Consider the following 24,046-nt stretch of genomic DNA (forward strand, 5'->3'; position numbering starts at 1 on the left):
TCTAATATCAAAATCAAGGGCAAGAAACACTTAATTAGTATTTTTAATTCACTGAACGCAAGATTAGATTGATGCATATCCAAAACCGCTATTGCAATGCTTTTTGAAAGGACAGTATAAATGTCATAGTAACATCATCTTTAGATATTGCTGAACACAACACTTTCCCTGAGGTGTAAACATCAAATAACTTGAACAGCTTTACACATCAGCCCCATTAAACAGTTTATTACAACACTACATCTATTATAATCAAAGTGGTGCTGTTTACAGACATTATCATATGAACATTTTTAACAAGAACAAACTACTATAAAAACAAGCATTTACTTGACTTTTTTCCAATTGCTTGCACATTATAATGGCCAAATGTATATAACCAGTAATAAAGTTGCAAAAGCTATAACTTTTTAAATCACACAGGTTTCTTTCAAATAAAACAGTTAAGCAACATAAAAAAAAAAGAGCTACTGGTTACCATTTATGCAGATTTGCTTTATTCAGATCTATTCCTGTTCATTTTATCCGTGAATCCTTACGGGTTCAGTTCAATCACAAGAAGCAAACTGCTGGACAAGCGTCATTTTCCCCCATGAAGACTGTTTTGTCTTGGAAGGTGTTCCTCTTCCTTCAGCTGTAATGTGTCAAAATTTGTGATGTAGATTTTGCTATTCCCCATAACAGACAGAAAAACGCTGGCTTAACTATACATACACAAGTCGTGCATCTACGTCACTGTACGTACTCTAACACAAAATAAGAATTAACTGAAACAGTAGCTGCCTTTGTGGTGGAGAAATGCTCCCAATTTATGTGATGATTAAAACTGAGACATTCTGGTTTCATTCTTCTTAATATTATTGCCTTATAAATTTAGTAACTGGAACAGAAATGAAAATAGCAGCTAGTGTTTCTGTGATGATGGAAACATTTATAAGTCATTTTCTAAAGTATGTATACTACAAAAATAAATGAAAAAATGTTTCGATGATTTTAATGTAAATATTTTTCATTCACCCATATATCAATTCTATGTAACTCATTAACAAATGCAAACTGAACATAAAATGCAATAAATTATTTTACAAATTAGTTGTATTTATTTGACAGCATACAGGAACTTCTGCAAATGTTATAAATCAAACGGTGCTTCATGTTACAAAATTTATAAATAAAATTTGTAGATATATAGCTCAGTATGCACATTTAAATAAATATAATGACATCCACGTACAAATCTTTAGACATAATACAAATTTAACACATTTACTTTACTTGCACTCTATTCCACCTATACTGAAATGTCTAATGCAGTATATAAAACTAACCGAAACCAAGCTAAATAGGAATCTACAATGATAAATTTCATTGAAAACTCACATAAAGAAAAAAAAAGCGATAAATTGGATAAACTAAAATTTCAAGAATACAACAATATGCATACTTCAGGGAGAGGTTCACAAAAGAAACATTCAATTAACTCAGATATAAGTAATCACTGAAACACCAGATATTTAAAATATAAATGCCAAGAGAGTATTTCACTAAGATGATGTAGTAAGAGGCAAAATGGGACAATATTTAGGTATATTTTGCCATAAAAGTAATTAAAAAATACTTTTTGCTCTATAACTAGGAGTAATTAATATTCTGTCAGAACTATAATTGTTATCTTTTATGTCCTTTCTTCCCCAACTAGGCTGTAAACATCTTAAGAGCATTGGTACACACTGCCTGGCAGTAAAAACCTAAATTTTACAACTGCAAAAGGAAAAAACAGATGTTATAATCCTGGACTTTCTCTCTTAAATAGTTTCTATTTTTCCTTATTTTTCAAAGAGCTACTTAAGCCATTTCTAATGTCACCTTTTACTGTACTTTTATCTTATGCTGATGAAGCTTTTGGTGGAATTATTTCATCGAAAAAATCTAGAAAGGTAGCTTCCATGTTTTATTTTTATTATTTGCAATGCACTTTTAAAAACTCATGTCAAAGTACTACAGAAAGAGGAACAAGGAATATGTTCTAATCTTAAAAAACACATTACTGGGAAATTCAAAATTCTTATTGCAAAAGAATGCTGGCTCCCTAATTTTTCTGTTGTGCTGGGAGGGATAAAAAAGAGACATTGGGTCATTACAGAGGGAAAGTTATTTACAGTCACAGTAAGAAAAACAAAAATACCCAACCCTTCCAAAAAACATATGGCATACACTGCAACTTTATATCTTTCATCACTCCAATGGAGAATGTCACTACTTTTTATGTAGAGAGCCCTGTTTGTGAAATTACAACACACATCTTCACCCAGGGCGGGGGAACTCATCTTGTGCTTGATTATATTTTATAGATAGATCTTTACTATTAATAAGTCTCTCATTTTCACCATACAGACATAAGATCTGGGGGATAGTCTGACAGTTTTAACTTCTGTTTCTAAATACTTTACATTTATCCATTTGGAAATAAAAATTTTACAATCTCAAACGGAAGCAAATCTGAAGGCAATACAACCCATTTCCAATAATCCAATTTCATATTATAGTCTCAAATTTCTAAGTAGACATCTACATAAACAAAGATATCAAAAAGAAGCTTAAAAGTGACAAACACATTCAATGCTCATGTTTTCAAAATACCATTTGGTCAAATCTGTTTTTGTCAAAGCCACACAATTACTTGCTTTAAGCTATCAGCTATAAAAGGAAGATCTATGTAAACAGTTAAAAAACTAAGACAAATGCAATCTACAGCTCTTTCATGAAGTCTGTAAAGTGAGCACTAAGTAAAATTATAACACAGAGGAACACTTGCATTTTGTGATAAGATCAAGCCAATACTAACAACTCAAATTATGAGTGTTTCTTTAAGAAACTTATCTAAGCAAATCTGTTAGCATAGTGTTTCTAAATTCATGGCAAATTCATCTTTCAAGTAAAAGATTCAAACATTTGATATGGCTCTTCTATAGGTTTTCACAATATATTGAATTAAAAGGATTCTAAGATAATTTTAGAGACGTACTATTATTAACTCAGTGAAATAATATTCACTTTTATCTGAAAACCTCTCCTTAATGAGAGGAATGGAGATGGGTTGGGCAAAAGAAATACAAGTATCTAAATATAATTTAACTATTTTTAAAATGAAAATTCCTTCTTGCGTTGACTAGAACATATTACACAAAATTCTGTTTATTGTAGATGTTTACAAAAAATTTCCTTACTACTAAAACATTTCATATCTTCATCTTTCTGCCTCTGGAGATAGTACTTACCTCATTTGAACTAAAGCCTTTTATTATACTATAAAACACATACTTGATTGTTACTCTAGGCAGTTCACTAAATAGTAGAAATAAATTTCACCACAGTCAAAGAAAACTCAGCTTTGCCCCCTAAATTTCACATAATGGACATTTCAAAATAAGCTGTTTATGTGATTTAGAATTCACTGTGCAAGTTAAAACATGCTACCACAGAAAGCAAGCAAAGTACTAAGTTTGGATAGCATATATGGCACTCTTGCCCTTTTTTGGTCATTAGGTTTTCTTTAAACAACGCTAACTAAATATTCGTTCAAAATATTGTTTATTCAAAACAATCTAATTTACAAACTAAAACAATGGTAGTAAATTTCACACTGAGATGAAGGTGAGAGAGCAAAGCGACTCACATTTGGCACTGAAATTTGTTTTTCTTACAGGGAACATTAATCATTTGTAAACAAAATCATATTCTTAAACCACAGTGAGCAAAAAAACACACTATCCATCCATTCGAAGGATTACTTTCTACCCTCCTGTCACTTCAGTTAAGACAGCTGTGTGGTCAGATAGGTTCTGCAAATAATACTAAAAGAAGGAAAATTAGAGCAAAAGAAGTGCGAGCTAGCAGGTCAAAAGGAAGCAGAGCAGTGAGGACACATGGAAACACAGGGCCAGACAGTATCAGGCAGGGGACCTAAGAGACGCATAAATAGTTTTTAAATCTCATTACCACCACATCATTCATCCGACAGTTAAGAGAACTTAGTTTTCACATGAGCCTCAAAGTAACACTAACTCTTAAGGAGATAAAACATCTTAACATACAAGAAAGAACTTTTGATTCTTTTGGTTTTTGTTTTTCCCAAATTAATGAAAAGCTATAAACTGAATAAAGAATGCAAAGCACGCTAAATCTTGTGCAATAACAACAAAATCTAAGATTGTAATTACGGCAGAAGAGTAATCACACAACAAAAGAAAGTGTAGAGTTATTTAATCCATATCCCATACATGATGCTTAAAAATTGTATCAAAGAAACGGAAAATGATTTGAGAATATGTAAAACCTCATATATCAGGGAGAGAAAAAGCATGACCAGAGAGTATTTAAAAAATAATTTGGTTTCATTACTCTTCAGTACACAAAGAAAAACTCAATTATTCACAGAAATTTGTTGAGTACAGTTGTTCCAAACAATAAGAGGAACACAATCTTAAAAAAAAAAAACTGAACTATGAAAGGAAAATTATTTCTAGACGTGTACAATCTTAAAATACTAAACTACTTCTGTTTTGCTCAGAGTGGTCTGAGAATAGAGGCAGAAATTACAGAATATGAAGCACAATGTATTTACATACTGAAAATTTACAATACTGATATTCCCAATAAAATGTTATCTATTTGAAACTTAGATATTGAATGCTTTTAGAAAAACTAATACATTTTTTAAATGCGAGAATGCAATTAACATTACCAACAGTTCAAACACAAAAAAATTAAGATGGGACAGACATCAACAGCTTGCCAACATCAAGTTTCCAGTTAAATTAAGAACTTGCCCTTTTAGCCATTCATCACTTTAATAATCGATTACAGTACTGTTGTACTTGTATACAGACTTACTGACATTCACCTTAGCTTCCAAGTCACTCTTATTTCCTTTAGCCCATTTAAGATTTACATGAAAGGTTAAAAGGACTCATTTTAAAACTTCTAAAAAGGTCAACAGACCTTATCATGATGGTGATTAAATGTGCAGATAGTTTTATATTTGTTTAAAAAAGTTTTTAACTTGAATATATTTACTCCCAGTCCCCATCCCTTTATTCATGTCTACAACCACAATAAATACTGTTTGGTATAGCAAAGGTACAATATTCCAGGATAACAGAATTTTTTGCACTGGAAACGCTTACGTAAAATTTTGCTTTGATGAAAGCACATCACAATATTACAACTCAATTTCTGATTAATGTACAAACAAAACGGGAATTTGGGTATGGTACACATCAGTGATTAAGAGAAAATGTCAACAATAGTCTGCAAGTTAGGAATCCATAGTTAACATCTGAATGTAATGAAACTCAAGCCATGATAGTTAGGTGTACTCACTACTGAAACGTAATGTTAGTCAATTCAAAGTATTTAAAATTAATAATGGACTTTTCAAGAAGGAGTTTACTTGGTTGACTACGCTAGTTTAACTGAAACCAGAAGGAAAACTTATTAACTTTGGGTATAAACTGGTTCAGAAGCCCCTTGATGGGCACATCCAACCTTGGAGATGACTGAAAATGTATGCAAGTTTTTGTTACCATGCCTTCAGTAACTAGAAGCTTGTTGATAACTGACCAAGTCGAATTAAAAACATAACTCATAGGACCTGTACATTACTATAAATGACACGGCTGATATAGTTATGCATTTCAAGCAGTAAGTTGGCCACAATTCACCATAAACAACTGATGGACGCTGAGAATTTTTTCGTTAGATGGGATCTGATCTATTCAACCCAGGGGGAAAAGAAGCTACATTTTTAAAATTTAGTGTTTAGATTTACATAATACAACATTCAATTATTACATCTAGAAACAGCATCAATTTCCATAAGTTTAGTTTTAAAAGTGAAAGATGTTTTGCCTTACATTAAAGAAATGTTTTGAGAATCATTTATATTAAGTTCTCTAATACAATACATGGAGAACTATTTTAAAATTAAAGTTTTGATAAATATTCAAGATGCATATTCAAAATGCAAGGAAATTTATTAAAACTGGCCTTTTCACTTCAAAAAGCTCTTTAAACTGTAATAGCTTATTTGTGTACCATAAAAATAAGACTTACATGCTTCTTTTCTAAAGAGTATTCAAAAGGAATCTCATTTGATAAAATATATCTATTATAAAGAAACTGCTATTCTGTCACAGAATTATATACACTTGATAAAGTCTTTGATTTTGCCAACAATTTAAATACTAACAATTACCATGACTGAATTTTCAATATTTCCCATGATTATGAAGGACAATCAGGTGAAGAGTAGTTACCTATAAAAGGGGTTTGTTTTAGCCTAATTTAATTTGGATATGCCACAAACATATAAAGAAAAAATATCTGTTTACAGAATAACCTTTGTATCACATGCACAAGCCTTACAGTGCCCTCCCCCAACCTTTCACATGAATAAATGCTGTTCACAAATATAAAAATAAGATTACACGTGGAAATGAAGTATAAACAGATAATCCCTCCCACTCTATGAAAAATGTACACAAGAAATAGTTTTAAAATACAGAAAAAAAGACACAATGATTATGGTTTATGAATGAAACACCAAAGAAAATTATTTCAAGGTTATTCTAACCTGGGATGTATGGTTTGATACAATTTAAAATTCTTAGATATGGACTACCCTGATCCCATTTTGATTAAGTTTCATATTTTCTTTGCAAATTAAAGGATACTGTTTCTTTTCTTTTAAAAACAACCAGATGCCAGAACAAGTGTCATTTCTAAAAAGTGGTTTTATTTAAGTAGAAAAGCTCTCTCAATGCTGAGAAACCATCCTCCTGTATTATAAACTATCATAGTGTTAGATTTCCTTTAAAAGTTCAGGGATAAATGTAGTTAGTTCAGGAGAGAAACTAAATTTATTTTTAAAAGTCCAAGCACATTATACATATATATGTACATATATATATATGAATTAACTCCCTGTATTTTATATTTTAAATTGCATGCAAACTATGTATGTAATTAAGAGAATTCCAGTTTTTAGATTTTAGAAGTAAACAACGAGTCCTCTTGAATATTTTCTTGCCTTCCTAAGACCACTAACAACGTGAAACCTAAAAGTTATATATAACTCAGCAATACAATTTTGAGGATAAGAGATCAAACTTTTTACCTGTCATTACTTACCTGTCATTAGTCTCAGATGTTTCCAGAAGATTAAACTCAGAACAAGTAGTTGGACCATTTAAAATGTAGGTATATACTGTATAAACAATAGCCTCAGAGTTATAATTCCTGTTTATAATACACACGTTAATACAACAGGAACAAGGAATACCCACCTCCTAGCGATGACGATACTCTCGCTCTCGGTCACGCTCTCGGTCTCGGTCACGATCCCGGTCCCGGTGTCTCTCTCGTTCTCTGCTTCTCTCTCTATAATAATCGTCATGACGATCTCTACTACGAGATTTATGACGCCGACTCTTTTCTCGTGATCTACTATGGTCCCTTTCTCTTGATCGTTCACGTCTTCTAAAAGAAATTACTGGATTAATGCTCTCCGTAACTGGACAGCTTAAAAAGATATTAAATATTTTGGTGTTTAAAAATACCTAAGAAAGCAAAAAATTCTTCATAAATCTAGTTCAAACTTACAATACCATGAAATGCCAATAACAATTTACCAACTCACCTTCAAGCATGAACTAGAAACTTTTTTTTTTGGGTGAGGAAGACTGGCCTCGAGCTAATATCTGTTGCCAATCTTCCTCTTTTTGCTTGAGAAAGATTGTCCCTGAGCTAACATCTGTGTCAATCTTCCTCTATTTTATATGTGGGATGCCACCACAGCATGGCTTGACAAGCGGTGTGTAGGTCCGCGCCCGGGATCCAAACCTGCAAACCCCGGGCCGTGGAAGCGGAGCGTGTGAACTTAACCACTGTGCCACTGGGCTGGCCCCATAAAAGTTTCATTTTAAAAAAATTTTTTTTTTAATTTTATTTATTTTTTTCCCCCAAAGCCCCAGTAGATAGTTATACGTCACCGCTGCACATCCTTCTAGTTGCTGTATGTGGGACGCAGCCTCAGCATGGCCAGAGAAGCAGTGCGTCAGTGCGCGCCTGGGATCCGAACCCGGGCTGCCAGCAGCAGAGCATGCGCACTTAACCGCTAAGCCACGGGGCCGGCCCAAAGTTTCATTTTTTAAAATATTCACCCAAAAATTGGGAACCAGACACACCAGGGCAATACATCATTACATCTACTATAACTAGTAGCCTAAAACAGACATGTGGTATTTACAGAATGAAAAATAGCAAGATAAAGGAGAGAAAAGTTCAAAGGACTTGTGTTTCAAGCTAAAGAACATAGGGGGCAGGCTCTGTGGCCTGTTGGTTAAGCTCAGCGTGCTACACTTTGGCAGACAGCATTCGTGGGTTCAGAGCCGGGGCACGGACCTACACCACTTGGCGGCCACGGCGTGGTGGCAACCCACACACAAAATAGAGGAAGACTGGCACAGATGTTAGCTCACGGTAAATCTTACTCAGCAAAAAAAAAAAAAGGGAGAAGGTAGTTTTTTAGATATAGATTTCATGAAATCACTCAATATACAATGGGACTTAAATACATAAAAACTACTACCCATTAACACAGGTTACCTAAACCTATATATAAGCACCAATTTTACATTTATAACTAACCAGGGGCCTGCCCCGTGGCGTAGCAGTTAGGTGCACGTGCTCTGCTGCTGGGGGCCTGGGTTCGTATCCCGGGCGCGCACTGATGCACCACTTGTCAGGCCATGCTGTGGCAGCGTCCCATATAAAAAAGTAGAGGAAGGTGGGCACAGATGTTAGCCCAGGGTCAGTCTTCCTCAGCAAAAAAAAAGAGAGGAGGATTGGCATGGATGTTAGCTCAGGGCTGATCTTCCTCACAAAAAAAAAAAATATATAAAATAAAATACATTTATAACTAACCAAAATATGGTTCATCATGAGTGCTACTCCACTAAGAAACTTTCTAATTATATATATATATATGTTTGTTAGGGGCATGGAGGGAAGCAGAGGAAAAATCTAGTAATTACGACCACTAGAAAAGGTGGGGATACTATTCACATTGTTATTTAATAATGATAAATGTTTTATGAGCTTTCTTTTCTCCAAAAAAAACCCCAGGTAATTTAATGAAAGCATACTGCCTAAAATACTTTTAGAAATTCTGTTGCTCTAAATTCTGAAATTCACGATAAGGAAATAATTAAATATTTATTTTGTATTTTTGCACCAGACAGGTAGACTCAGCAAATATTATTAGGTGTTAAGCTCCTTGACCAAGGCAGGAGCTCTTACTTTGGACTTAAAAAGTTAAAAAGACGACTATATAAGATTTGGTCTTTAGCTATGACAAACTTGTTCAGATATAAAGATCCTTACACTGGGTCAAAAAGGCAATAAAGTTGGAGACCACGACAAAGACAAGCTCTTTTTCCTTAACTTAATGAAGAAGACTCTACCACCAGATAAAATCACTAAAGACATATCTAACACTATCATGGAAAGATTAAAGATCTACCTTTCAAAAATATGTAAAATTTCAAGGTTAGCAGTAATGCTAAAAAAAGGAATTACCTAATTAAAAAGCTAAGAATAGATCATTCATTCATTCATTCATTAACTCCTTTGTTCAAGAAATATTTATTTGGCACCCATTCAGTACCAAGCACTGCTTAGTCACTAAACATTATAGTCAACAGAACAGGTAAGGCCTCTTCCATCTTTCAACATGTGTTCTAGCGAAGAGAAAATTGCATTAATAATAAATAAGAAGAGATTAAGGTAAGTGCTGTGAAAAAAATAAACAGAACAACATGAGAGAATAACTGGGGAGAAGACCCCTCCTAGGAAGTTAGACTGAGCTGAGGCATGAAGGATAAGGAGCCAACTATGTGAAGAGCCAGGGAAAAGGGCTCCAGCAGAAGCTTCATGAAGTACAAAGACAGCGAGGTGGTCAAGTCCTTGATGTGTCAGGACGACGAGAAGGGAGACCAGGATGGCTGGAGAGCAGGAAGCAAGGGGCGAGGCCCGACGGGGCTGAAGCGAGAGGCAGGGACCACAGCACACAGCGCCCCAAGGTGCATAGTCTTATTCTAAGAGGAGATGGAAGCCTTTGAAGGGTTTTAAGCAAACACCTAACATTTGATTTAGAGTTAAAAAAAATCACTCTAGTTGTTGAGTAAACAGTAGTAAGTAAAATCAAAGTCCTATTTTAAAGTCCCAAGCACAAAATTTTTCCTATTTGTAAAGTAGCGGTTTTAAATAGACATGAGACAGGAAAGTTTTACCTTGATCCAGACCCGTAAGACTTGGATTCAATTCCGTGAAGGCAATCCTGCAAAGAGCTAATAAGAACTTTGCAACGATCATCAGCAGATACTTTGGATTGTTTAATTAAAGAAATCGCAGTCACCAATGTCTCAATAGCACTCCCATAATCACCTACGAGCAAAGGAGAGGGGCTGAAGTCAAATTTCGTTTTCAAATACCACCAAACCACTTGTGGTGAGAGTGATAACGCATTTTACAACAGGAGTGCACTTTCAAATGACTACAGAAGATGTCTTAATTTTTTTTATTGTTTCACCATTTGGAAAAGGCTTTTACGTGCATGAAATCAGCACAATTTATTATTATTATTACAGCTGTGTGAGGCAGGTTATCATTTTTAAATATGAGAATAAATGAGCTGCCTTATGGCCCCTGAGCCATTCAATGTCAGGGCTAAGATTTGAATTTATACATAAAAATTTAATTAAGGGTCCTTCCACTACACTCTGACATACAGCTTCCTTCGAGGCCTTTCAAATAAAGTATAGGTGATGATTTGGAAATATAAAAATAACTATTACATGTAAATGACCCTTCTTCAAGATTGTACTTAAAGTTTTAGGTCATTCTTAATAACATAAATGAAAAATACTCAAAGGAAGAAATATACAAACCAGCGCTGGCATCCGACACAGCTCTTGAAATAGCACTACTTGAGATTGCCCTATTTCTATTCATGATTTCTTCAAACTCAGCTTCACTCAATGGTGTTCTTGCAGTATCCATTTCCCTATAAAATCAAAATAAACCTTAAATGGTACACAACAGATTTTCTTAGTCCTAACAGCATAAGCAATTCATACTAGTTGCTTTTGACAAGTGCCCTAGGGCTAGTAGTTACTTTTCCAGATCACAGCATGCTATTTCTCCTACAGACAGTAAGTCTAAGCAAAATTCTCTTACACCATTATCTTTCAGCTGAAATAAAGAAGCAACTCATAAACCTTGTCTTTCTGGAGGCCAGAAATGAGATACTTACATATCTACAATGTAATATTTTTCAGAGTCATACAAAAACAGATAATTGTTCTGATGAATATATGTAACATAATGTATGACAAAAGGTACTCATTAAGTGTAAATATTTGTTGAAAAAAATTAATAAAATGCCAAGATTTTCTAAAGCTGCTTGACAACTTTAAAAATTAAGTGTACAGGGCCGGCCCTGTGGCTTGGTGGTTAAGTGTGCGCGCTGCGATGCTGGCGGCCCGGGTTCGGATCCCGGGTGCACATCGAGGCACCACTTCTCCGTTCATCCTGAGGCCGAGTCCCACATACAGCAACTAGAAGGATGTGCAGCTATGACATACAACTATCCACTGGGGCTTTGGGGGGAAAAAATAAAATAAATAAAATCTTTAAAAAAAAAAAAAAAAAAAAAAAAAATTAAGTGTACAGTACAGGAAAAGGTCAACTTCTTTTTGCCATCTTAGTTACTCATTACTAAGTAGGACACTGACTTGAGGCAAGCAGTAGCAGTTCATTCCACTGAAATGAGGAAACAGCTAATCTAACCATTTGCGTGCTTATAAGGTGCTAATCTAACCATTTGCATGCTTATACGGTATTACTGTTATTCCCAAAACTTTATAAACATCCTGACCAAACTACAAGTTGTTCAAAATTCATGCATGATTTCAACTAAATGCTGTGACTTGTGCCCACCCTACCTCCCTAAAAAAAAAAATCCCAAGTAAGATAATCAGTTTTCTTCAATTTTCAATAAAAAACTAGTCAATAATAAACTGCTCCCCCAAATTCTTGAAAATCTGATACTGTAGAAATTCTAGTATGTTAGGAAAAGGATATGAGACTCAAATTTTAAACTGTCAAACCAAGTCACCTAACCCACTCCTACACACTGAGGGTGAACACCTGGTATGTAGTTGCTCACTGGAATTAAAATCAACAGAAGAAAAGTTATACTAGCTTGGCAGTTATAATATTTTTCTAAAGAAAACAAAGCATTGGCAGTCAAAAAGATGCAACTTCTATGGATAGATAACTGCTAATAAACTTTGTTTACAACATCAAATTTACTGCCGTGGCCTGTGTAATTGTACGGAATTAGGCAGATGCTCATATTCATTCCTGCAGGACCTTATCAGACAAACTGAAATATAAAGTAGTTTAATAGTGATAGTTATAGAATACAAAATCAAATGATAAACTCAAAAATTGAAAGGTACAAATTCAAACAGTTCTTAAAGATTATAAACATAGCTATCCAAATTATGATTTGGGTATGGATCTTTTTTTTGTGTGAGGAAGATCAGCCCTCAGCTAACATCCATGCCAATCCTCCTCTTTTTGCTGAGAAAGACTGGCCCTGAGCTAACATCTGTGCCCATCTTCCTCCACTTTATATGGGACGCCGCCACAGCATGGCTTGACAAGTGGTGCGTCGGTGCACGCCCAGGATCCAAATCTGGGCAGCCAGCGGCGGAGCGTGCGCACTTAACCACTACAACACGGGGCCGGCCCCTGGATTGTTTTTAAATTACTTCAAAAGGGGGCTAAGAGATCATTTAGTTCAACAGTGGTTTCCACCCAGCTTTTCTCTAAGGATGACCATAAATTATTTTAATTTCCATAGTCTATGTTTTACAAGCCTTTATCTACCCAAAAACACATGTAAGTTATTTAATGTCCCCATTTTAATTAAAAGTTAGTAAGCTGCTACTCAAGACTCCTGATCAGCATGAGATCATTGACAGTACCTACTTAACAAACTGATCCAATACCCAAAACAATGAAAAGACCTTAAGGTTCTGTGTAGTGTCATCAACGGTAAATGAGATTCAGACTTTACAATCTTAAAACTAGCTTCAGTATCCCATCTGCTCACTTAAACTATCTTTATTAACCTCTTTTAATTTAAAAACCGATGGAAACGAATCCCAGGATTTAGTGACTTGCCCTAAATCACATGGCCACATAAGTAACAGAGCTGGATTATTCCCAACCCTGTTCAGTAAGTTTTCACCATATCATAACTTCCTCTTCTAACAAGAGAAAGCAACACAGAAAATTAAATATTGGAGGAAAAGAACATAATTAAAAAAAAAAAAACCTCAGCGATGGAGCACAGAATATCTTTTATTGATCAAATACACCAAGTTTACTTTCATAGACACATGCTAACTTACCTTCCAGGAGGCCCATAGTCACCCCTATCATACGGCGGAGGTCGGCCATACGGATCTGTTGGTGGTGGACCCCGGCTATCTGATGTAGGCATGCCGCTGTTAGTTGGTGGAGGAAAGAAAGCCGGGTTCACATGTGGAGCTGGTGGTGGAGCACCTGGAGGTGGTCCAGGAAGATGCGGAGGAGGAGCAAGTGTAAGGGGTGGCCCAAGAGGGCCAGGTGGGCGAGGTGGAAAGGGGCCTGGAGGTGGAGGTGGTCCCTGTTGTGGAGGTGGTGGACCAGGAGGGGGGCCGTAGCCTGGAACTGGAGGTGGAGGACCAGGAGGAAGCGGACCCAATGGAGGCTGCCCAAAAGGCTGTCCAGGAAAAAGAACTGGTGGTGGAGGGCGATCTCCTCGATTAGGAGGCCCAGCTAAAGGAGGAGGCAGAACCTGACCAGGAGGTGGAGGACCTGGTGGACCAGGCGGGCCTGGAGGACCTAGGGGTGGACGTGGTGGAGTCTGTCCAGCTATAGAATAAAGGAGAGAGAGAGAGAAAAAAAACACTTCAATGAGGTATTTTAACCTTTATGCCAAGATTATACTTTTAAAGCATAACTCATAGACCAACATCCTTTCTCTTTAAATGAAACCGATATGGTAAATGCTACACTAACAACTGCAAACGTGATGTCTATCCTTACAAATTTAACTACCTCAATTTATGCTTAAGAAAAATTATTACAACAAAAACCTTAATAAAGATTACAACACTTAGAGATAGTTTCCATCTTTCAGCATACACACACTTCTCACAGTGAGATCACCCACCTTATAGTCTACTCTGATGCCAAGCTAGAAAGTGAAACAAGGAAAAATGGTCTTGAAAGGATTTTTTAAGAGGTAAGAAAATAAGACGGATGTAAATATTCTATATATAAGTCAAGCAAGTTTGGAGAAAAATAAAGACCTTTTAGGCCAAAAATGGGTATTTCCTCTATGCTGTGCCCCATATGCCATGGAATCCTAGTTTCCAGGAACAAAGGCCGAGTTCCTTTAACAAGATGCTTGATCAAATTTCCTGGATTCCAAAAATAGCATAACAAGGAGAGTAAGTCACATTAATAATGCATTACTTGAAAAAGAGAGAAAAGGAAAAGAGGTATTAGGTAGACATTTTATCCATGGTAATTTAAGAAAAATTTTACCTGGAAAAGGTGGGGGTGGCCCTCCTGGTCCTGCTGGCCCAGGAAATCTGTCCCCACCGGGAACAGCCCCTGGAAAACGGCCCCGTCCTCTACCACCTTGTGGAAATGCTGCGCGTGAACTGCCTCCTGGAGGACCAGCTTTACCTTCCCCAGACATTTGTCCTGATTGTGTAGCTGCAAATATCCAAATACTCATAAATAGCACTGATTAACATAGTTCTCTGAAATGTAACCACTCTTAGTAAAAACAACTCTATTTCAAAGTTCACTTACACTACACACTAACTTGCAGATGCCTTGGGCCTGTCCAAACTACATGAGAAACACTGGTTAGGAAAACATTCACATCTATTTAAGTTCTTTTGAAGTCTCAAAACATCCAGGCTCAAATGTACTTCCAATGAGGAAATATGAGTTACTTTCAAAACACCAGTACTCTGCAGCAACCAAGACCAAAACTCTCCAACAGAAATCTGAATTTCATTAAGTATAGACCATTTAAACTCTGTAGCATACTCTTCAGTTAAATCTTAAGGGCTAAAACATTAAAAGAAAAACAATCACGTGAATTTCTGTTAATTACGTGATCATCCATCTTATCTCTAAGTGGTAACATTCCTAAGTGTGTAATGGCACATCTTCTCCACATCCACTTTACCAACGGGTGAAAGGTCTTCGTGTTCAGCACAAAGCCAACGAGTATTTTCTGGTTATCAGTGGTTTCTCCCCCACCATCCATCACACACACCCACATAACTTTCCTTCAATCTAAGGGTTAGAAGGCAGTTTCTTCCTTTCTCTAAGATGGGAATGACAGGACAAGGACAGCAGGGCTATAAAACTTGTATACTGTTGAATAATATTGGTCTGTGACATCTAGAGAAAAATGGAGTATATTTGCAGTACATGGGACCACAGTCAAAACCAGTAATTAAATCAAATTCAAAGCACGGACTTTTTAAAATGGATTCTCTAATGAACTAAATATTAAGATGACTTCTCTAGTATAACATCTAACAAATGCTAGCAACATTGATTAAATGCACATCTTTTAATAAAAGCCTCTGAAGGATTGCTTACTTTTCCTGGACTGCATTTCAAATTGACTCAGGAACTGTTTATTGCATGGAGTTACAACAGGATTCTGACCATGAAGTTCTCTTTTAGGCAACAGATCCATCAACTTTTTTGAGGATGCTTCAGATCCAACGCCAACAAGGGCAAACCTAAAAGATGTTTAAAGGGGTGAGGGTAGGAAGGGAGGAAGGATTAATAATGTTACTGCAATTAAAAAGGAAATGACCTGAACTTACTTTTATCTAAGAAAATTGAAAATATTTCTTAAATTAAAATTATACAAGTTCACACTTTCATCTTTAACTTTTTTTTTACAGCAACATACAATTCACTCATTTAAAATGCACAATTCAGTGGTTTTTAGTATATTCAGTTTTACAACCATCACCACAATCAATTTTAGAACATTTTCATCACCCCAAAATTAAACCCCATACCATTTAACTGTCCACTCCATTTCCTCCCACCCTCCAACCCTAAGGAATCACTAATCCACCTCCTGTCCCTGTGGATTTGCCTACGCTGGACATTTCACATAAACGGAATCCTACAATATGTGGTCCTTTGTGACTGGCTTCTTTCACTTCACATAATCTTTTCAAAGTTTATGCATGTTGTAGCATATATCAGTACTTAAGTTCTTTTTATGACTGAATAATATTCCATTATATGGATATATCACATTTAAAAAATCCATCAGTTGATGGATGTTTGGATTGTTTCCACTTTTTGGCTATTATGAATAACGCCACTATGAAAAGATGCTCAATGCCATCAACCACCAGGGAAATGTAAATCAAAACCACCATGAGATACCATTTCACACTCACTAGGATGGCTACAATCAAAAAGACAATTAATAAGTGTTGGTGAGGATGTGAAGAAACTGGAACCCTCATATACTGCTAATGGGAATATAACACGGCACAGCCACTCTGACAAACAATCTGGCAGTTCCTCTAAGGTTAAATACAGAGTTAACACATAATCTAATAATTCCACTCCTGGGTGTATATATATACCTAACAGAACTGAAAATGTATGTTCATACAAAACTGGTACACAAATATTCATAGGAGCATTATTCGTAATAGCAAAAACGGAAACAACTCCAATGTAAATAAAGAGATGGATGGAATAGGGCCGGCCCCGTGGCTTAGCGGTTAAGTGCGCGCGCTCCGCTACCAGCGGCCCGGGTTCGGATCCCGGGCACGCACCGATGCACCGCTTGTCCGGCCATGCTGAGCCCGTGTCCCACATACAGCAACTAGAAGGATGAGCAGCTATGACATACAACTATCTACTGGGGCTTTGGGGGAAAAATAAATAAATAAAATTATAAATAAAAAAAAAGATGGATGGAATAAAAAAAATATGGTATATCCATATAATGGAGTAATATTTATCCATAAAAAGTACTAAATACTGATACATGCTACAACATGGATAAACCTTGAAAACATTATGCTAAGTGAAAGAAGTCAGTCACATGGGACCACATATTGTATGATTTCATTTATAGGAAATGTTCAGAAAAGGCAAATCCATAGAGACAGATTGCTAATGGGTATGGGATCTCTTTTTGGGGTGGCAAAATGTTCTGGAATTAGACAGTGGAGATGGTTGCACAACTTTGCAAATATACTAAAAAACCACTGAATGAACTGAACACCTTAAAAGGGTGAACTTTATGGTATGTGAATTATATCTCAATTAAAAAAATACACTTAAAACAGAAAAAAAATGAATGATTACCAATTTCATATAGTTTTAGGATAGTCTAGATTATTCTCAGAAGGGCCCTTATGAGCTTAGAACCCTTTTCTTCCTAATGTTCAAAATGGTCCTTTAACTAGATCTCTTATTCTAGTCAACAAACTCTGCTGTGTAACTCAAGATTATCTTGAGTTACAACATTTAGAAAATTTAACTAATTCGTTAATTTAACAAATATTTATTGAGCACCACCTCCTGCATGCCAGGCACCATCCTAGGGCTAGGGATACAAGAGTGAACAAAACAAAACCCTCTCTTTCATAGAGCTCTCATAGAGCTTACAGTCTAGTCGGAGACAAGACAATAAACAAGTAAAATACACAATAACAAAGGAAAAATAAAGAAAAGAAACAGAGTCATGGGAGAAGAAGGTATTTCGCAGAGTGGTCAGGGAAGGTAACTCTTTAAAGAGAGTCCTGAGTGAAGTGAGAGAGATCCATGTGGATATTTGGGGCAAAGTAAACGAAGAAGAAAAAACCACTACTGTGAAGTCTGAGTAGGATGCGCTGAGGAACAGCAAAGAGACCAATGTGGCTGAAACAGCACGAGGAAGACGAAGGGTAGTAGAAGACAAGGTCAGAGAGGTGGGAACAGATCACAGTGCCTAGTGATCTGTTCCGCAGATCAATGCAGTGCCTGCTAGGCTGCAGCAAAGATTCCAGCTTGTACTCTGAGTGCGACAGGAAGCCATCAGAAGACGCTGAACAGACAAATATTGATGCTGCTTTTTTTCAATTTCTACTATGTGTAGTATAGACTGTAGGGGATTAGGGGGAAAGCAGGAACACCAGGTAGGAGGCTACTGCAAAAGTTCAGGTAAGAGAGAATAATGGCTCAGACCAAGTAGTAGAAGTGAAGTGCGTGAGAAGTGGTCAGACTTGGCACATATTTTGAAAATATTCTTAGTTAGCATTAACTGGTACAGTGAGCAATATAAAATGAGCATATTCTTTACTTTATCATTCTGCATCTAGCAATTTATCTTTAAAAAAATCCAAAATCTGCACCTAAAGATTTATATAAATGATACCTGCTGCAGCATTATTTATAATAGGCAAAAACTGGAAAAAACTCAAATAACCAAAAATAAGGATGGTAAAATAAACTATAGTAGCATACAAAGTATGATGGAAAGAATCAGACATTAGAGTAGATGTATATTTATTGATAAATATTTGTTTTACTCTTTCTATCAAAGACGTTATAAAACATGAATTGTAACCCTGTTTTTTGCAATAAAAATATGATATAAACATTAGGAAAAAACCTGAAAATATATTATTAAAATGTTAAGAGTGATCATCTATATAGATGGTGAGACTGTGGCTTTTTATTTTCTTACTTTTGGATATCTGTATTTTATAATGTTCCTATAATGATCCTACCTCATTTGTAAGGTTTAATAGTCTAAGAAAATAAAGCAAAACATCCATGATACTCACACTATTCTCTAGTAGCCCATCTTCCCCCATCCCTTAATCATAGGCATAGTAATGCTTCTTCAAACTGTCCTTTCAATAATCATTTCCATCACAGATGGAGAAAACTCAGGAAAATTAAAGAATAGATCTCATCTGCCCACACGTCCAGCTCCACTAGTTTTAGTGAGCCAGATCACAGAGAAAGTGAAATGATTACGAACCTTTGCCCAAGAACCTCCTGCCAATGTGGATAATAAAGCATCCTACACGTGTAAAGTTAGCATTACCTTTAAAGAAAGTGATCCCCAAAATTGTAATCACTAGGTACTAACTCATATTAGGAAAAAAAGAATTAAAATTCTTACCCCTTCGACTGACCATTTGCCCGATTTTCAAAAAATTTTATCTCCAAAATATCATTTACTCCCAGGGAATGAACTGCTTCAGTTAAGTCTTCATCTGTTGTCCACTGCAAGACATTTCCCCCTCATTAACCATCAAAACATATCTAAGATTTTTACTGCTTCAGCTTAGTTTTTAAGGGTAAACTCAGAATAAACAAGAGAAAATTAATGCTCAGGGCAAATCTAAGTGCAGTTACTGCCAGTCAGTCCCCAGTTTTTAAACAGCATAAAAGCACCTGAGGATGTAACTTCATCCCTTGATAGGAGTTTTGGAAATCAGAAGGTACACACCCTTACAGAGAAGATAGATGTTTTACTCTTAAAGAGTTTCTGATCTCTTCCATCTTTAAATTGCTATGAATTTAAGTTTTCAATAAAACCAAACTCACTTGTCACTTCCTCTCCTTAAAGGAAATTGGGGAAATAAATTCCATCTTATGTTTGCATATAAGATGAAAAGAAAAAAACTAACATGTACTGAGTACCTACCATGGACTTAGCATCAAATATTTAACTCTGAAAACAACCCTCTAAGTCCTATTATGATTCCCATTTTACACATAATGCAACAGCAAGGTTAAAGAGCTTGTCCAAGGTCACAAAACTAACAGGAGAGCTAAGATTCAAAGTCTTCCTTAGCAACCACACTCTTCATAACGACACTGCTAGTGTCTTCAATATTATAAAATTGCTCAGACTGGGTGGTGGGAGACGGGTCAAGTAATTTTTTAAAAATTTAAACATCTTGGGGCCGGCCCGGTGGCGCAAGCGGTTAAGTGCGCGCGCTCCGCTGTGGCGGCCCGGGGTTCGCTGGTTCAGATCCTGGGCGCGCACAGACGCACTGCTTGGCAAGCCATGCTGTGGCGGCGTCCCATATAAAGTGGAGGAAGATGGGCACAGATGTTAGCCCAGGGCCGTCTTCCTCAGCAAAAAAAGAGGAGGATTGGCGGATGTTAGCACAGGGCTGATCTCCTCACAAAAAAAAAAAAAAAAAAAAAAAATTTAAACATCTTAAAATAAAATGCTATTAAGGAAGTGGAAGGGTAACAAGTTTTGATTTCTAGACAAGTTATATGTAACAAATGTTTCTAAGTAAAGATGTAAAAATTATATAGGACTGTTTTAGTGAATATTTAATTTAAGGTTTAATGCTAATAAAATTATAAATAGACAGACTGAACATTCTATTATGTGTAGTAAGTTTAGAAAATAATCTTATAGTCTCAAAACAATAATCTTAGTCTCAAAAACAACCCAAATTAAAGTACAATTTATATAGCAGTATTTCCATAAATCAGATTTCAAATTTAAGAGCAGAAATGAAACTCTGCAAGACTGTACTAAGCAGATAATGAAAACTTTTTAAAACCAAGAGCCATATTGTGTTTCTTTCTCTCCTTCTAAAGTTCTAAACCCTGATCTGAGACCTCAGGTGAGCATTTTTCTCTGTAAAATTGGGATAGTTGAAGTGTAGGAGTAGTAAGGTAAAAAAGAAATTGATTTGAAGATAAAATAATTGAACTATATTTAACTGGAATCTCTAGCAAAACAAGCTGAATGACCACAAAATTCAAAACTAGAAGATTTGGAACTTATGAAATACAAGTAAAGATACTTGTATTTCCTTCCTCATTGCATATGCAAGCATACAGAACAACCAATCTAGTAGCTTCAAATTCTTATTTTTATAAAAACTAGAGAAAAACATTAACCACTGGAACAGTTCAAAAATCAATTACCAATAATTTAATTCATATGTTAAGTTTACTTACCCATGTTAGATTTCCAATATATAGTGCAATTCTCTTCCCAGTATATGTATAGACAACATTTGGTGCTGCTCCTTTCCCCACATCATCACCAACAGTAGGTGGGAGAGTATCCATGTAATCGCGGTCTTCTGGGGCATCTCCATTATTTGCAGATGGAGAGATGACATCATCATACAAATCTATCTGATCATGCCCACCATATTCAGCTTCCTGAGATACAGAAATAATGCTCTAGATTATACAGTAGTCAGACTATTACTAAACAGATTTGAATACAAATGCATTCAACTACTTTGTTTTAAAAATCTAGTAGAAGATAGAAAAAAGCCCAAAGATCTCAGTGCAAATCTTCTCTCACTTTATGCCACAGATGTACTCTTGAACAGTGCCTATAAAGTTAATTTATCTACAATGAATCCTATTTTCCCACTGATATTTATTATAATATAGGAAATAACGTTTGGGAAACATTTTCTCTGTGGAAAGAATGGCATATAGACGAAATAAAGTAAGAATATAAAACCTTCCTTGGAAGTAAGATACTGTTAAAGCAAAAGTAATAATACATAAATGCAAATAGATGAGCTTTAAAAAAAAACTGACAAAAATATCACAAACAAAAATCAAAGCCATTACAAATCTTTAATATTTGACTGCAGAAAAATACAACTATTATTTTCTCTGGTGTTCAGGATCTTGCTTCCCAATCCTGAAAAAGCTATTAGTCTTAGAAAAAGGCACAGTGAGCTAAGCCATACGGAAGAGATGAAGAAATGTGGGTATGTAAATAATTCCAAATGTCATAACAAATAAACAAAGGAAAGAGAAACAATGAATAAAATACAGGTAAAACTATCCAAATTAGTTTCTAGAAGTAGTTTTATTATTCTCGGTCAACAAAGAGTTAATGCTTACCTGACTTCTTAGATATCTAGTCAATTAGCAAGAGAAAGTTGATATGAACAAGGATCTAGTGAACAGTAAAGCTTTGCCATTGAGCGTCACCAGCAGAATTAAAGCAATGCTAGTGGAGCCACTTACATGCCTAAATGATAAGCAAGGAAAATGAAACAGATGCGTAAACAGGGGAAAAATGAAATGCAGGTATTGGCAGAACACAATACCATTTAAATCGCCTTTGGTAACGATTACTGGGCCACAGGCTTGACCAGCCGGTATCAGAGGAAAAACTCTATTTTTATCTTTCTCCCTTTCCACCAGTAAGTACCTAAATTGATGTGAACTGCTTTAATCTTATGAGGTAGAATATTTGAGATAATAAAGGAAGAAGAGGCAATTACAACTACAAAACAACAAACTTAAGAGTTCAGGCATAACTCATATCCTCTCCCATTAATACAATTTATTAAGGATGAACTGTTATATAAATGGCACATAAGGAAGAGCTACTAGTTTTAGGGACTATTTTACACTGATAGAGAAGGACCCAGAGAAAGTATCTGTAATACAACTGTAAACAGATCAACAAAATATTGGTATCAGAGGCCCCCAGGGAACACAGCTATTGTTTTGTTATTCAGAAGGGAGCCCGAGTTAAGATTATTTTTTTTGTCTCATCTCTTTTCTTTTTGTTTTTTGTGAGGAAGATCAGCCCTGAGCTAACATCCATGCCAATCCTCCTCTTTTTCCTGAGGAAGACTGGACATGGGCTAACATCTGTGCCCATCTTCCTCCACTTTACATGGGATGCTGCCACAGCATGGCCTGACAAGCAGTGCACCGATGTGCGCCCAGGATCTGAACCAGGGCCGCTGCAGCGGAGCGCGCGCACTTAACCACTACGCCATGGGGCCAGCCCAAGAATTTTTTTTTTTTTAAAGAAACAGAAAACGGAAAAAAAAACCTAGGAGGAGAAATACCATTTATACATATAGCCAAAGGGATCTGAAATCTGTAAAGTCATCTTCAGGTAATCTGTATAACTGAGTTAACTAATTCACTAATTATATAACAGAATCTTTACATTAACAATTTTGGTATGAGGTACAATGTCTGCAAGATTTATTTGGTAAGGGGCCCAAGATCTTAAGGTAAATCAGAAAACAAAGTCATCTTTAGCAATGGGCAGAAACTAAGACCACAAGTCACTGAATAATGCCATAATTTTATTTTGTTTGTACAGCAATACCAAAATACTCTTTCAGGACTGAGTTTGTGTTAAACAAAGTAACATGCTCAAATTGCAGTGACAGTAAAAATTAGAAAAAAGGAGGGTGAGTTTGGTTATGAAGTTTCAGTGAAGCTGAAGCTTCAGGTGGCGTGGCTGCAGCAGTGGTTCCAGACACTTAAGATACTATAAAGCCTCCCACAAGGGGTAGTGGGCACTTTAAAGTCTCTTGCAATGCGGTTCTGTACATCAAGTAGAATTATTATTATTATCATTATTATTATTACTCAAAGGGAATTGTGTTTCCATCCTCCTCAGCAGAGACTATAATCACAATATATGGTCTGAGAGAGAGCAAAAAAGAATGCAAGAGTTATTAATAGCAGGACTAAAGTAAAAGTATTTAAATGTACACTTTCATAAAATAGGTTAGCACATTATTTTTCATTAGCTGTAAATCTAGGACAATGTTTACATAAATAGACAATAATTTACAAGCATAAGTGCAGCTACACTAACCTGGTGCATCACAATCACTTACTATTTTTGTCCGTCCATGAATTTCTACGTTGACACCAACCAATTTTCCACATTGATATGATTCTACCAATATTTAGGATCAGCCATTTTGTCTGGTAGTTGGACTGCTTCCAATTGGTTGAAGTGTGATGCTAAATGAGACCACGGTCCTGGGGTTTGATCTCCATGTGGACTAGTTAGCTTCGCTCTGTTCCAAGGCCA

The 24,046-nt window shown here is 35.8% G+C and overlaps 1 protein-coding gene across 4 annotated transcripts in view; it reads right to left on the reverse strand.

Annotated features, from left to right (window-relative positions):
- Positions 1 to 212: 212 nt before the first annotated feature.
- Positions 213 to 24,046, reverse strand: part of CPSF6 (cleavage and polyadenylation specific factor 6) — a 28,642-nt gene continuing 4,808 nt past the window's right edge. The window contains exons 2-11 of one of the 4 annotated variants that reach the window (XM_087442035.1): positions 21,178 to 21,387; positions 19,367 to 19,470; positions 15,808 to 15,953; positions 14,728 to 14,901; positions 14,490 to 14,600; positions 13,545 to 14,049; positions 11,010 to 11,125; positions 10,353 to 10,506; positions 7,347 to 7,536; positions 213 to 634 (exon numbers count right to left, since the gene is read on the reverse strand). In XM_087442035.1, coding sequence (XP_087298161.1) covers positions 7,350 to 7,536; positions 10,353 to 10,506; positions 11,010 to 11,125; positions 13,545 to 14,049; positions 14,490 to 14,600; positions 14,728 to 14,901; positions 15,808 to 15,953; positions 19,367 to 19,470; positions 21,178 to 21,387 — 1,707 coding nt within the window. In that variant the 3' untranslated portion in view covers positions 213 to 634; positions 7,347 to 7,349. Of the gene's footprint in view, positions 635 to 7,346; positions 7,540 to 10,352; positions 10,507 to 11,009; positions 11,126 to 13,544; positions 14,050 to 14,489; positions 14,601 to 14,727; positions 14,902 to 15,807; positions 15,954 to 19,366; positions 19,471 to 21,177; positions 21,388 to 24,046 lie in introns of all 4 variants that reach the window. The other 3 variants (XM_087442034.1, XM_087442037.1, XM_087442036.1) reach the window with 3 other exon arrangements.

This window comes from Ceratotherium simum, chromosome 17 (genome assembly GCF_057802395.1).
Source record: "Ceratotherium simum simum isolate JZ-2026a chromosome 17, ASM5780239v1, whole genome shotgun sequence".
Taxonomy (NCBI): Eukaryota; Metazoa; Chordata; class Mammalia; order Perissodactyla; family Rhinocerotidae; genus Ceratotherium; species Ceratotherium simum.